Raw genomic sequence first — 14,080 nt, forward strand, 5'->3', positions numbered from 1 at the left:
TTCCCCTCCTAACATGAAGGAGTGAGACTGGATAATCACCAAGGGGCCTTCCATTCTGACACTGTAAGGAAGTTCCAAAGTTCAGAGGAAGGAGAAATCAGAGCAGGCCAAGATGGTCAGGAAATAAGAACACTAATAGCTAATACTTAAGATTAGCATGTACCAGCCACGGTCGTAAGTGCATCTAAATGCATTTTATGCTTTCCTCATCCGAACCTTATGAGATTGCTCTTCTACAGGTGAGGAGACTGAGGCTCACAGTGGTTTAAGCCAACAGTTACTAAGTGGCACAGCTGGAGTTCAATGGCAGGGAATTAATATCTCCAGAGATTACCCACGGAGATGAAGCCTTTGCGGAACCTTGAAAGATGGGTGAAATTTGGATAGACACAGGCCCACTCTTTGCTACTTAATTATCTAACTCTCCCCACTCCCCTTGATTTCCTCTCCCACCCTGAAAGCTCTGGTCATGTTGCTGATGGTGTGGAAACAGCATCGAACCAGTCTCATAAGAGTCAATCAGTATTTCTTTAGAGAAGGAATGGATTTGACTCTGTGGGTTTCCTGATTTACTAGTTCTGTTGCGAGCTCCCCCAAAGCCATTAGAACCTAAGCCAGGACTCTGGCCCCACTCTAGACCTAAGAGATCAGACTCTCCAGGGGTAGGGCCCCAGAGGCAGCATTTTAAACAACCATTCAAGGGGGGTCTTCATACTCCATAGAGTTTGAGAAACCCAAGCTCCCTAAGCTGGGTCTTCCGACTCCCAAGTGATACAGGCAGCCAAGGAGAACTCATGGTCACGAACCAGCGGGAGGCACCAAGTGAGCTAGTATTTCCCTGGGTCACCCCAGCATCACATCCACAACTGTTGCCAAAACGCATCCACAACTGTTGCAAAAACACGTTGCCTCTACAAGCATCTACTAGGTGCCAGGCCCTTAGCTGTGGCTGACTCATTGTGTGACCTCAGCAGAAACTTCCTCTCTCTGTCTCTCACCTTCCTCCTTTGTGAAAAGGGGCCAATTCTCTTTGCCCATTCATAGCCCTGGGCATAGCTGTGGATGGAGAAGAGGTGCCCATTAGGATGACTTGATACAGACTGTCTCAGGCTGGGTGTTTTTTGTCCACTTTGGCATGCATCCGCATCATCTGACCCATTTGGTCTTGGGCAGGGGCCTTAGATCAGTGGTTCTCAATCCAAGCTGCACAGTAGAATCACCTGGAGAGCTTTGTAAAAACACAAATGCCCAGGCCCTTCCCAGAATAATTACCACAAAATCTCAGGGGGACGTGGCCTGGGATCGGTACTTTCAAAGCTCCCCAGGTGATTGAAAGTTGGGACCACTGCTCTCCAAGTTCTTTGCTAAGAGTTGGTCCTGATGCAGGGAGTCACGGGGACCTCACATATTTTCCTGTTTGTACCAGGGAAGGTGCCTTCTCAGTACCAGGGCCAGAGACCATGCAGACGACAGATCTCAGCAGGCAGCACTCGGTCACAGGATATCATCTGACGTGTGAAGGGAAAAATGAAAACCCAAACCAAGTCACTGCAGGGGGAATGAGGTACGTGTCATTCTGTCAACGTCTGAAAAAATGGAATTCCGGGACACATTTTGTAAAATTGTGCTTTCGGAGGAAACACACACAGGGTGTTCTGTTACATGATCCTTGTCAAAGGAAGAAGATCCAAGGACACATGTTGCAAGACTGTGCTGCCAAAGGAAGTGGCTTCTTAGCCTATCAGCTCTGGAAACAAAACTTAGAGAGTATCCAGACCAAACCCCCCTGGCTGGACAGAAGGAGAAATCAAGCTGCACCCCCTACCCCCATGGGGGGGCGGGAATGTGCCTCTGGTCACAAAGGCAGTTGTCAAGCTAACAGTACTAGGCTTCCAGAACACCTCTGGCCCTTTCCTCTGTTCCCTTCTGTTTTAGTTCCAGATCCCCAGCCCACCCTCTGCCCTCACACCCTCTTGGTCAGGGCGAGGACCCAAGGAGGGGACTAAATCTGTGCGCCTGGATCTACACCGGGTAGATGAGAGGGGCCAATGCCAGTAGGAGGCTGGGGGGCGGGGGGCTGGAGAGGAAGGAGCCGTGTCTGATGATGTGGCCTGACCTCAGAAAGGAAGCCTGGTCACCAGGGGGAATTTCCCCAGGGTGAGGTCTCATGTCTATGCAAATATTGCTCTCCAGCTAACCTGGACCCCAAGATGGGAGAGGGGACCCCGGGAGGGGCAGGGATAAGGGAAAGAAAGGGAATAAGGCCTGAACCCCCTGGGTACCAGCTGTTGGGCCAGGATCTGGGTGTGCTTTAATCTTACTTGGTTCCTGAAATATCCTCCCAAGTAGGAAGGATGGGGAGGCTGAGAGCCAGTGAAGCGAAGGCGCCTTGGCCCATGGGAACGAGAACATAGCACGTTCCATCCGCATCCCCCCTGGGGGGGTGGTGTGTGTGCAGGGGGCAGGCCTCAGGCAGAGGCAAGGATGACCATGGATCTGGTGGCAGCTGCTGACGAGGGTGACAGCAACGAAGGGGCATCTGAGAAGCCTGGCAAATTTCATCTTAGGTTTCCATCTCACTCACAGGGGGAGTTTTATCCTGGGAACAGGGGAAAGGCAGCAGGAAGGTAGTGAGCCTGACTCCCCCGGGGCAACCCCCAGGGCTCAGGTTTTCCCAGGCCCAACTCGGAGGTGAGGGGGCAGCAGCTGATGCTGTTAACCCTTTCACTGCCAGCTACTAGACGACCCCAAGACAAGCGAGCAGAACAGAATGGAGTCTTTCAAAGGAAACAAAACAAAACAAAACAAACTCTCTCTCTCTCCTGTATCTTTACATTTCACTCACCTTGAGCCTCATGACCCCCAGGAGACCTGCCCCAGGGCTTCTGCTCCAGTGCAAGGCTGATCCACCCCTCCATGGAGCTGGCCTTGCCTCCCCAGAGCTCAAGTCGGGGCAGTTAGACCCAAGGACCAGCCTCCAGACAGTCTGGCTGTTTGCCCTCCTATCAAAGAAGGATATGTACGGAACAGGCAGGTCACAGGGCCCGGAGTCACATGCTGTGTACCAAGGCCGTGTGCCAAGAAGAGCGTGAGCTCACACGTGCCCCAGCGAGTGGGTGTGAAAAACAAGCTTGGGTACCTGCGTGAGGCCCTTCCTGTGTGGCCAGCATCCGTGAACAGCAATGTCTGTCTTTCTGTGGGTGACCTGCTGTGTGTTTGAGGCCTGATCTTTTTTCTCTCTGGGGGCAACAACGTGTATGTATATTTCTGATTCTGGGTAGAGAGCGTGTGGGTCTCTGTGATTTGGAATTGTGTGTGTGTGTGTGTGTGTGTGTGGTACGTAGCACTTACGGGCTTGGAACGGATACCAGATGTGTGGGAAAGTGGACATGGGGATCTCCGTGCCATCCCCCAACCGGCTCTGCTCTCCTATCAGGCCCTCCCATCCCCACCCATGGCCATATCCAGGTCAAGGTCCATGGCCATCCCAACGGGGAAAGCCACAAGAGGGATGTGGCTGCAGTAAGCAGGTGGTGGTGGCTGGGAGGAAGGGTGGGACCATCCCACAGAAGGAAACGCATGTTCTGTGAACTGCTACAGCAGCTGGGCTGGGGGAAGGGTCTGCTCAGTGGTCACCTAACTGAGCAGAGGGCCAGGAGATGTCCCTTGGCCTTGGCCTCTTCCTGCCTCTGGGTTCCCAGGTGATAAGCCCTGGCTTCACCGCGGCCTCCCTCTCTTGTTCCCCACAGCAGGTCGGGCTGTTCCCTTGGTTTCTGGCTTCCCTCTGTGTCTTTCTTCTCTTTTCTCCACCTCTCCTCCCCCGGCTTACATATCCCAGATCCAGATCCAGGGATAACTGTGAGCTTGTCTAATGGTCTCCCAGCCGCTGGGCTGCTCTCCTCCACACAAGGCCCCAAAGATGGCTTTCCAAAGGACACCTCTGGTTATACTACTCCTATCACTGCCTCCCCTTCCCACCTCTGCACCTCTATTTATTTATTTTACTTTTTTAGGGCTGCACCCACGGTGTATGGAGGTTCCCAGGCTAGGGGTCGAATCAGAGCTACAGCTGCTGGCCTACACCACAGCCACAGCCACACAGGATCTGAGCTGCATCTTCGACCTACACCACAGCTCACGACAATGCCAGATCCTTAACCCACTGAGCGAGGCCAAGGAATCGAACTCGCAACCTCATGGTTCCTAGTCGGAGTCGTTTCCGCTGCACCACGACGGGAACTCCCCCACACCTCTGCACCGTTGCTCAAGTTGTCCCTGCCTGGTACTCTGTCCCTGCTTCCATACCTTTGACTATTGAGAGCGAATCTAACCCATCTTTTGAGGTGTCTCACATGCCTCCTTTCCAGGAAGTCTTTTCCAGGCCTCTCTGTGGTTGACCTGTGGCCTCTGCACTTGGAACCCCTTGCTGCCCTGGGCTTGGCTGAATTTTTTTTATATTTCTCCCCCATTAGCTCTCTGAGATAAAGGAGTGCAGTCGTAGAGACTCAGTTTATCAGAGGCTCCTAAAAGAGCCCCCCCCCATTCTAAGTCATTCTCTGCTCTCAAATGGAATCCAGCCTATTTATTAATACAAAGAGCTGCCATGTATTGAGTCCTTGCTGTGTCCTGCGCCGCGTGCTCAGAGATAGCCATGTATCGCCTTCTTTCATCTTCACCACATCCCGGTGAGAGAGAAACCTTTGTCATTCCCATTTTACAGGTGAGGACATCAAGGCACAGAGAGGCCAGGTGACTTAGGTACTTCTCAGTAGCTGGCTGGCCATCCTTAGATCTAAATACTGAGCAGAGGAATTCCCATCGTGGCTCAGTGGTTAACAAATCCGACTAGGAACCATGAGGATGCTGGTTCGACCCCTGGCCTCACTCAGTGGGTTAAGGATCTGGCATTGTCGTGAGCTGTGGTGTAGGTTGCAGACGCAGCTCGGATCTGGTGTTGCTGTGGCTGTGGTGTAGGCCAGTGGCTACAGCTCCAACTCCACCCCTAGCCTGGGAGCCTCCATATGCTGCAGAAGTGGTCCTAGAAATGGCAAAAAACAAAACAAAACAAAACCTGAGCAGAGAGGGCTGCGGGAGAAAACCAGAACTGCAGCTGTGAAGTGGGGAAGTCTGTCTTGGGAAACCTGAGGTCTGGAGGCAGCGGAGAGGCGTTAGAGCCCTGATTTCCCGCTCTGGGTTCTGAAATTTGGGTTGGGCAATGTGTCACTGCTCCCACCCATCCTCAGCTCCACCATCAGGAGGGAGAGGAGGTTGCGTCAGCCGAGAGAGCAGAGCCCCGGGTGCTAGTGGCAGACCTGGCCCTGACTCACACAGGGCCACCAGCCTGCTCTGCGGGTCTCATCTTCCCAACTTGGGAAATAAGAGGGTTGGTTTGGATCAATCTCTGAGACCATTTCCAGCTTGGTCAACCCATGAGGTGCTGCCTCTATTTTTAGGCAGTTTGTGTCACCACTGGGACCAGGTCCTCGGAGTAGAATGAGGGGCTCAGGCCTGCACTAGGGTGGAGGAGCATTCCTGGGGGGGGGGTAGTTTCTTCTGTGGGGTCACTCTGGCCGTGGTGACCCACGGCTCTCAGAAAAGCTGGGTCACAGCAAAAAATCAGGGTGTCTTCGGGAGCTCTCGTCATGGTGCTGTGGAAATGGATCCACCTAGGAGCCATGGGGTTGCAGGTTCAATCCCCGGCCTTGCTCAGTGGGTTAAAGATCCAGCATTGCCCTGAGCTGTGGTGTAGGTTGAAGACATGGCTTGGACCTGGCGTTGCTGTGGCCGTGGTGTAGGCCGGCGGCTACAGCTCCGATTCGACCACTAGCCTGGGAATCTCCAGATGCTGTGGGTGGGTGCGGCCCTAAAAAGACCAAAAAAAAAAAAAAGAAAAAAAGTCAGGGTGCTTTCAATAGCCTATGGTTCCCACAATGCTCTCCAACAGCAGGAAATGTGGCAATTCCCAGATCGTCCCTCTCTGCTCAGGTGAAAAGAGAAACCTCCTCCCACTCAACCCCTTCCTTTAGGCCTCTCACGGCCTCCAAGACCAAGGTGGGGGGCCTCCCAGTCCACAGCTACTGAGAAGCATTGGCCCCGAGGGAAAAGCCCCCACTCAGGGCAGGAGGGGCAGAAGCCCCCTCAGGGAGAGGATGGAAGAAAGTAGACGGACATACAGGGTGTTTATAAAAAGCACTGGGGAGTTCCCATCGTGGCACAGTGGTCAACGAATCCGACTAGGAACCATGAGGTTGCGGGTTTGATCCCTGGCCTTGCTCAGTGGGTTAAGGATCGGCGTTGCCGTGAGCTGTGGGGTAGGTTGCAGACGTGGCTCTGGTGGAGGCTGGCGGCTACAACTCTGATTAGACCCCTAGCCTGGGAACCTCCACATGCCAAGGAAGTGGCCCTAGAAAAGGCAAAAAGACAACAAAAAAATAATAAAAAATAAAAAAAATAAATAAAAAGCACTGGACCAGGGTCAGGGCCGCAGGGTTCCAATTCCGTCTGCCACTGAAAGGCTATGTGACTCGGAGCCAGTCGCTTCCTCTCTGTGAAGGGACAGTTGTCTGTCGAGAGGGCGCTGGGCATTTCGGAGGGCTCCCTGCACTCTCAGAGCATCGTCACCGACCTGGTCTCCTGCTGGGAGACAGCAGTGGTCTGGGCTTCTGCTTTCTCTTTCCTTTTCCTTTTAATTTCGTCCCAACCACTTCTTCTCTGCTGAACTTTGGCCACAGAAACCATCTCCAGTGTTGTTTACCATGAGGTTTCTGGAGAGAGCTGGGCAGGAGGGACAGACCCAGGGGAGCTCTTAAGGTTTAGGACCACGACCGTCTGTTGAGATCTTTAGCATCTAGCACTCGGCGTGGCACACAAGAGGCATTCCGTGCCTAAGCTGCGTGAGTGGAGGGAAGGGTGGAGGGATGGAGGGATGGATGAATGAGGTACCTTGGTGGCTACTCCCTCCTCTGCCTCAGCTCCTAGAAGAGAACGTGGTTTGCTCTGCAGGCACGTGGGACTTAACCAGGATTGTTGTAATAGCCTCCCAAGGGGCCGCCCTTCCTTGCCAGGCTCTCCTTAAATGCAGAGTTTGCGCTTGCCCTCCCCACCCAAGAACCTCCAAAGGCGCCCCCGGAGTCATAAGATAAAACTCTTAGACGCACAGGGTCCTCTCTCATTGGATGCAGACTCCCATTTCCAATCTCCTCTTCCTCCTCCTCCTGACCAATTCCAGATCGTAACACACCTTGACTGAAATGTAAGTGAAAACTATAGGCTGAGGGATTAGCAGGGTGTCTGGTACAGGGTGAGCGCTCCCTGTGCTAGAAGGTACATGGAGCTAGCTTCCTTTCTGTTTCCAGGAATTCTAGAAATTCCTGGTTTTCTCCACATGTGAGTTCCCCTTGGCTTCATGGGTCCATCCCATACTATCCCTCAGATTCCATTGCTCTTTCCTTTCCACCTCTGAGCATTTTCTCCCCCTTAGTGCATTTTTTTTTTTTTTGGCCTTTTTAGGGCTGCCCCCGCGGCACATGGAGGTTCCCAGGCCAGGGGTTCAATCGGAGCTGTCGCTGCTGGTCTACACCACAGCCATAACAATGCAGGATCCAAGCTGTGTCTGCAACCTACCCCACAGCCCACAGCAATGCCAGATCATTAACCCACTGAGTGAGGCCAGAGATCAAACCTGAGTTCTCATGGATGCTAGTTCGTTAACCGCTGAGCCGTGATGGGAACTCCCTGCTTAGTGCATGTTTTTAAAGGCACTTTCATATTTGTCTTTGGATGCCTCTGTGATCCGTGGCTAAGGATGTCTTGAAAACAAAGCTCAAGAAAATATCTTAGGAGCTACCTTCCCACTCCTACAATGGGGCCTGGCTCAGGGCAGGTGGTGCCGACAGCTGCTTCAGAGCTGAGCAGGTGCCTGCCTGGCACTTCCCTGAATCATCTCATTGACTCTGCAGAGGCTGTGCCACAGGGGAACAGGGCCCTGGCTGACCCGGGAGCTCAGAGAGGGCATGCTCACGGGCAGTTAGCAGCAAAGGTCTGACCCCAGGCTCTGAAGCATTGCTAGTTTCTCTTTGGTAACAGTTAAATTAAGTTGGGCAAGACTCAAACAAGCTGTCAGCTGACCTTCACGGGGTCTGGGCTCAGCCTGCTGGAGGGAAGGAAGTGGGGAAGGCTCAAGGTAACTGTCTTACTTGCGGATTCGTTACACCAGAGATGAAGACAGGGTTTTTTCAAACAGTGAGGTCCAACCCCTCACTGTACAAACGGAGACTGTGAGGCCCGGCCGGGGCAGATCACACCAGAACGGACCCAGCCCCGTTCCCAGCCCAGCAGTTACACTAAGCATGCTGAACGACTGGAAAGGACAGGCCAGCCGGGACAGGGAGCAAAGCCCTCCAGCCAGCATGCTCTGGTCGCTGCCTAACTTGAGATCTCCAAGCAGGAGCAGAGCTTGGGGCGAGGGAGACACACAAGCTGCAACTGACCTGCTGCTAATCACTGATCATCACCAAGTGGAGACTCTCCACGGGCTTCCCCAGATCACGACTGAATCTGGGGCCCCTGAAGAGTTCAAGAGGAAGTCTGGGCTCGGCTGAAATGAATGAAGGGTGCACAGAGAAATGTCTATGCAGCAGGGGGCGGAGAGGGGACCTGAGACCCAGAGTGGGCTGGCCACGTCCCAGGCTAGACCCAAGCTCAGACCCTCCTGCAGGATTCCCAGGGGAATTCACTCCTGGGCAGGTTAACACCTCGGCTCTACTGAGGACAATCCAGGCTGCAGGTTCTCGGTCAAAACCACAGATCCCTCTTGGAAATGTGTTCATGGGTCTGGATGTCTCTCACTATTTAAAGAGAGAAGTGCATGGAGTTCCCATCGTGGCTCAGGGGAAACGAATCTGACTAATACCCATGAGGACATAGGTTTGATCCCCGGCCTCGCTCAGTGGGTTAAGAATCTTAAGAATCGGGCGTTGCTGTGAGCTGTGGTGTAGGTTGCAGACGTAGCTTGGATCTGGCATTGTTGTGGCTGCGGCGCAGGCCAGCAGGTATAGCTCCGATTCGACCCCTGGCCTGGGAACCTCCATATGCTACAGGTGCGGCCCTAAAAAAACCCTGAGTAAATAAATAATGAAAAAAATAAAGAGAGAAGTGAAAAGGGAGTGATTTGGAGGCACAACCTAGAACGTCACTGTTAGAGGAAAAGGCAGGGTCTTTTCATCGCGCTCTCTCGTTTTGTGGAGAAGAAAATAGAGACTCAGGGAAGGAAAGAGATCGGCCTGGGGTCACAAAGAAAACACGTGGCAGATGCAAATGTGAACCCAGGTATTGGGGCTCCTGGTTCAGAGCTCTAATCAGCGGTGGTCGGGGGGTGACACGGTGGGGGGACTGTCATTTGGCTGGACGCCAATTCTCCTTCCTTCCCTCCCTCCCCCAGAACTGGCACCTGCCACCCCACCTCACCAGGCAAAGCACACGCATCACTCGCTTCACAGACAGAGGCTCAGTATGTTTTTGGCTTCGACAAAGCCCAAACCAGGGCAGAGGCTGTGACAAGGGGCGGAAGCTGGGAAGGCGTGAGGGGGGGGCAGATGGGAGGGGACAGGATCAATGGCTATGGTTCTTTCGTCGCTCAGACGTGAGCAGGAGTGACCATGCCGGGCCCTCTGGGGATCGTGGGAGTGGGAGCCTTTCCTGAACCCCAGCCGAAGATAAGAGCCCACCCTGACCCCTCCCCCCACGCTTAGTCTCTGGAGCTGGAGCATCAGGCTGGGTCATCAGGCGAGTGTGTGGCTGACCCCTTCTTGGCAGAGGTGCCCGCCAGCGCTGCTGGTCCTAGTCCTCACCTCCGCAGATGGCCAGCAGGGCCTTCATGAAGTGCCCGGAGGTGTCGCCCTGGCAGGGACAGAGGGAGAAGAGCAGAGTGAGTGAAACGGCTCCGATGGCCTCAATGTCCCCTGCCCCCAGCTGCCGATGGCCTGGGAGTGTCCCTCCTGTGGGCCCACTCTCCTTGGGAAAACGTCTGAGCGCTCAGCCTGGCTTCAAGGCCTTGGGTGGTCTGACCCTCGTGAAGCTACGTGGCATCATCTCTCCACTTCCTTCCGCAAAGCATCCTGGTCATCTCTCCACCTGTATGCTTAGCCTTCCTCCGTCCATCACACCCTCCGCGTCGGCCCCCAATCCATCAAGGGCGACCCTGCCATCGGTCGCCCCTGTCCTGGGCACAGCGTTCCTGCCCTCTGCTCTTGCCTCCTCCCTTAGCAGCCTGTCGCTCTGCTGATACGCTGCCCCACAGCCATGAACACCTGTGTTAGGGATTCCTTATTTGAATAAACATTATCAAGCACTGACTGGGTACCACGCCCTTGCAGGAATTTAATGTGAACATGACTGGGTGTATGACACATCATAATATCTGCCACACAACAGGGCTGGGGGCGGGGTGGCAAGGCAGAGCTCCCTCCTTTTAGAGGGGCTCCTGTCATCTGTACCATATTATTTTTGTCTTTGTAATTTTTTTTTTCTTTTTTTCTTTGGCCTGCACCTGTGGCATGTGAAAGTTCTCGAGCCAGGGATCAAATCCGAGCCAGAGCTGCCACCTATGCCACAGCTGCAGCAATGCCAGATGCTTAGCCTACTGTGCAGGGCCGAGAATCAAACCCGCTCCACTGCAGAGACAACATCAGATCCTTAGCCCACTGTACTACAGCGGGAACTCCCTTGTTCTGGACCATAATTTTTTATTTAGACAGATCAGCCCAAAGAGCCTCCTCAAACTTTTTCATGGCTATACTGTACTCCATCATATGGATGTACCATACTTTATTTAACGAGCTCTGTAGGAAGGTCTCCCAATCTTTTGAGACTCTAAGAAATGCTGGCATAAATGTTCTCTGCCAGCTGGCTATGTCTATAGGATAAATTCCTACAAGGAGAATCAAGTCCAAAATTTATGCATTTAAAACTCTGAAACTACTAAGCTACCCTTTAAACCTAGAGGGTACTATGCTAAGTGAAAAAAGTCAGAGAAAGACAAATACTGTAGAGTTTCACCTATATGAGGAATCTAACAAACAAAATAAATGAACAAATGCAACAAAAAGAAACAGAGTTATAGATGCAGAGAGCCAACAGGTGGTTGCCAGAGGACAGCAGAGTAGAGGGAGGAAAGCAATAGACGAGAGGAGTTCCTCTCATGGTACAGCGGAAATGAATCCGACTAGGAACTGTGAGGATGCTGGTTCGATCCCTGGCCTCACCCAGTGGGTTAAGGATCCAGCGTTGCTCTGAGCTGTGGTGTAGGCTGCAGACGCGGCTTGAATTTGGCGTTGCTGTGGCGTAGGCTGACAGCTGTAATTCCGATTCGACCCCTAGCCTGGGAACCTCCATATGCCGCAAGTGTGGCCCTAAAGAGACAAAATTTAAAAAAAAATACAAACTCCCAGTTATAAGATTAATAATTCTATATATGTAATGTGCAACATGCTAAATGAAATTAACAGTGCTGTATGTTACATATAAAAGTACGGAGAGTGTATCCTAAGAGTTCTCATCACACGCAAGTGTTTTTCTCTTTTAATTTTATATCTCTGTGAGATGATGGATGGCCACTAAACTTACTGTGGCAATTACTGCACCATGTATATAAGTCAAATCATCATGCCGTACATCTTACATAGTGCGATATACATGTCCATCATTTCTCAATAAAGCTGGGAAAAAGAAAAAATAAGAAAGAGTGCTACCAATTTACACCTCTGCGTGAGACTGCCTTCGAAGAGTTCCCACAGTCTTGTCACAAATGCAGCTTCATACTTTAAGATCTTGGCCAGTCTCAAAGTCAAAGAAATGGGATTTTTAAAGAAAAAAGGGAGTTGCCTTCATGGCATAGCAGTTAACGAACCTGACTAGTATCTATGAATGCAGGTTCGATCCCTGGCCTCACTCAATGGGTTAAGGATCCGGCATTGCCGTGAGCTGTGTAGGTCACAGATGCAGCTCGGATCTGGTGTTGCTGTGGCTGTGGCATAGGCCGGCAGCTGCAGCTCTGATTCGACCCCTAGCCTGGGAACCTCCATATGGCGCAGGTACGGCCCTAAAAAGACCAAAAAAGAAAAGAAATAAAGAAAAAGAGAAAAGGCACAGAAGATCACATATTACTTGATTGCATTTATACAAAATAATCAGAAAGGGCAAATCTACAGATCAGAAAGTCACTTGAAGATTGCCTAGGGCTGGAAGAAATAGGTAATGAGGTACAAGGCTTACCCATTATCACAAGGGTGATGACAGAGTTATAACACTGGAGTGTGGTGATGGCTGGTACCACTCATTAAACTGGCTCAAAATTACTGACTTATACCCTTGAAATAAGTGGATTTTATGCTATGTAAATGATACGGTAATAAAATGGCTTTTAAGAGCAGAAACAAGGAGTTTCCATGTGGCTCAGTCAGTTAAGGATCTAGTGTTGCCATTGCAGTGGCTCAGGTCACTGCTGTGGCGAGGGTTCAGTCCCCAGCCTGGGCACTCCATGGGAACAGCCAAAAAGGCTCCCGTTTTATTTGGAAATCTTTAATTATACGCCTTTGATCTATCTGGCATTTATTTTGGTGTAAACAGTGAGGCAGGTCTCTGCTCACTCGGCCACGTCCTAGCTGTTCTCAGAGGTGACGGTTTGGGGCTGAAAAGGACCTCTCGCCTATATTCAGGGATCTGACACCCACCCTGTCCCCACCGACCCCCTAGCCCCGCCCCTTACCTCAATGGCTTGGTGGAGAGACTTGTCGTATTTCTCAATGAACTCCCTCCGGATGTTGAGCAGGTCAATCTCACTCCGGGAGATCATGATCCTGGTGAGGGTCTTCTCGTCCGTGCCAGCGCCCTGGCAGAGCCAGGGGAGGGGGGGCACAGGGCAGGAGGAGGAGGAACGGGGTTAAGTCAGGCAGCAGCTCATGGGTGTTCCTACGTCTCTCGCCTCCCTCCGGCGGCGGGCGGGGGAGCATCCTCCTCTGACTTCCACAAACAGTCCTGACTGCGCCCTCCACCCTGCCCCCGGGACCGAGGACTGGCCAGAGAGAGGCAACAAAAGCCAGGAGGAGTTGAATGGTGTGCCCCCCAAATCCATGTGTGCCTGGAACCTGACAGTGGGACTTCATTTGGAGACAGGGTTTTTGCACAGGTCATGAGTCGGGATGACGAGAGTGAGCCCTAGATCCAATAACCGGTGTCCTTACAGGAAGGGGACACAGAGACAGACCCACCAAAGCTGTGGGAAGATAACGGCAGAGGCTGGAGGGACTTCGCCCACAGGCCCAGAAACACCAGCTCCCAGCAGCTGCCCAGATCTGGGAGAGAGGCACAGGGGTTCCTCCAGAAAACCAATGCTGTGGACCCCTTTGGCTTGAATTTCTGGCCTCTGGAACCAGGAGAGAATACATTTCTGTGGTCACCCGATTTGTGGTAACTTGTGGCAGCAGCCCCCGGAAACTAATACACGGGGGTCGGAGGAGCAGACGCAGCACCGAGAATACATGGGCAGCCGCGGGGCCGCCTCTGCCTCCAGGGAGCTCAGAATACCAGCTCCGAGTCAGAGCTGGTCCATGGTGAGGGCTCAAGGGATGGTTCTCCTGACCGGCTGACAGGGGTCTCAGGCTGGCTCCCACCGAAGCCCCCCGCCCGGGCTGTCAGCTGCTGGGACGCTGCTTGCTGGGCTCAGAGGGTGGCCCGAGTAGCCTGCGTTTTCAGAAGCGAGGGCTCGTCCCAGAGCTAAGCTTGCTTCCTTTTGTGATCATTTGTCATCAGAGACACTGGGTCCCCTGCTAGGAGGGGCGCTCCAGGGGGGCAGCGACTGTCCTGCTCAGCCCTGTGTCCCCAGAACAAGTTTCTCAACCACGGCATCTGAGCCAGAGCATCCGTAGTTGTGGGGGTCTGTCCTGGGGGTCTGTCCTTTGTGTTGTAAGAAGTTCAGCAGCATCTCTGCTCTCTACCCACCAGATGCCAGCAGCCACGCCCCCCAGGTTGTGGCAACCACAACGTGTCTGAACACCATCATTGAAAACTACTACCCCAGAGCCAG

At 52.7% G+C, this 14,080-nt stretch overlaps 1 protein-coding gene across 2 annotated transcripts in view; it reads right to left on the bottom strand.

Moving 5' to 3' along the window:
* Positions 1 to 9,490: 9,490 nt before the first annotated feature.
* The window catches only part of ANXA6 (annexin A6), a 57,123-nt gene continuing 52,533 nt past the window's right edge, over positions 9,491 to 14,080 (bottom strand). For both annotated transcript variants that reach the window (XM_047770722.1, XM_047770634.1), the window contains 2 exons: positions 12,764 to 12,886; positions 9,491 to 9,897 (listed from right to left, as the gene is read on the bottom strand). In XM_047770722.1, the coding sequence (XP_047626678.1) occupies positions 9,838 to 9,897; positions 12,764 to 12,886 (183 nt within the window). In that variant the 3' untranslated portion in view covers positions 9,491 to 9,837. The remainder of the gene's footprint in view (positions 9,898 to 12,763; positions 12,887 to 14,080) is intronic.

The sequence above is a fragment of the Phacochoerus africanus genome, chromosome 1 (assembly GCF_016906955.1).
Source record: "Phacochoerus africanus isolate WHEZ1 chromosome 1, ROS_Pafr_v1, whole genome shotgun sequence".
NCBI lineage: Eukaryota > Metazoa > Chordata > Mammalia > Artiodactyla > Suidae > Phacochoerus > Phacochoerus africanus.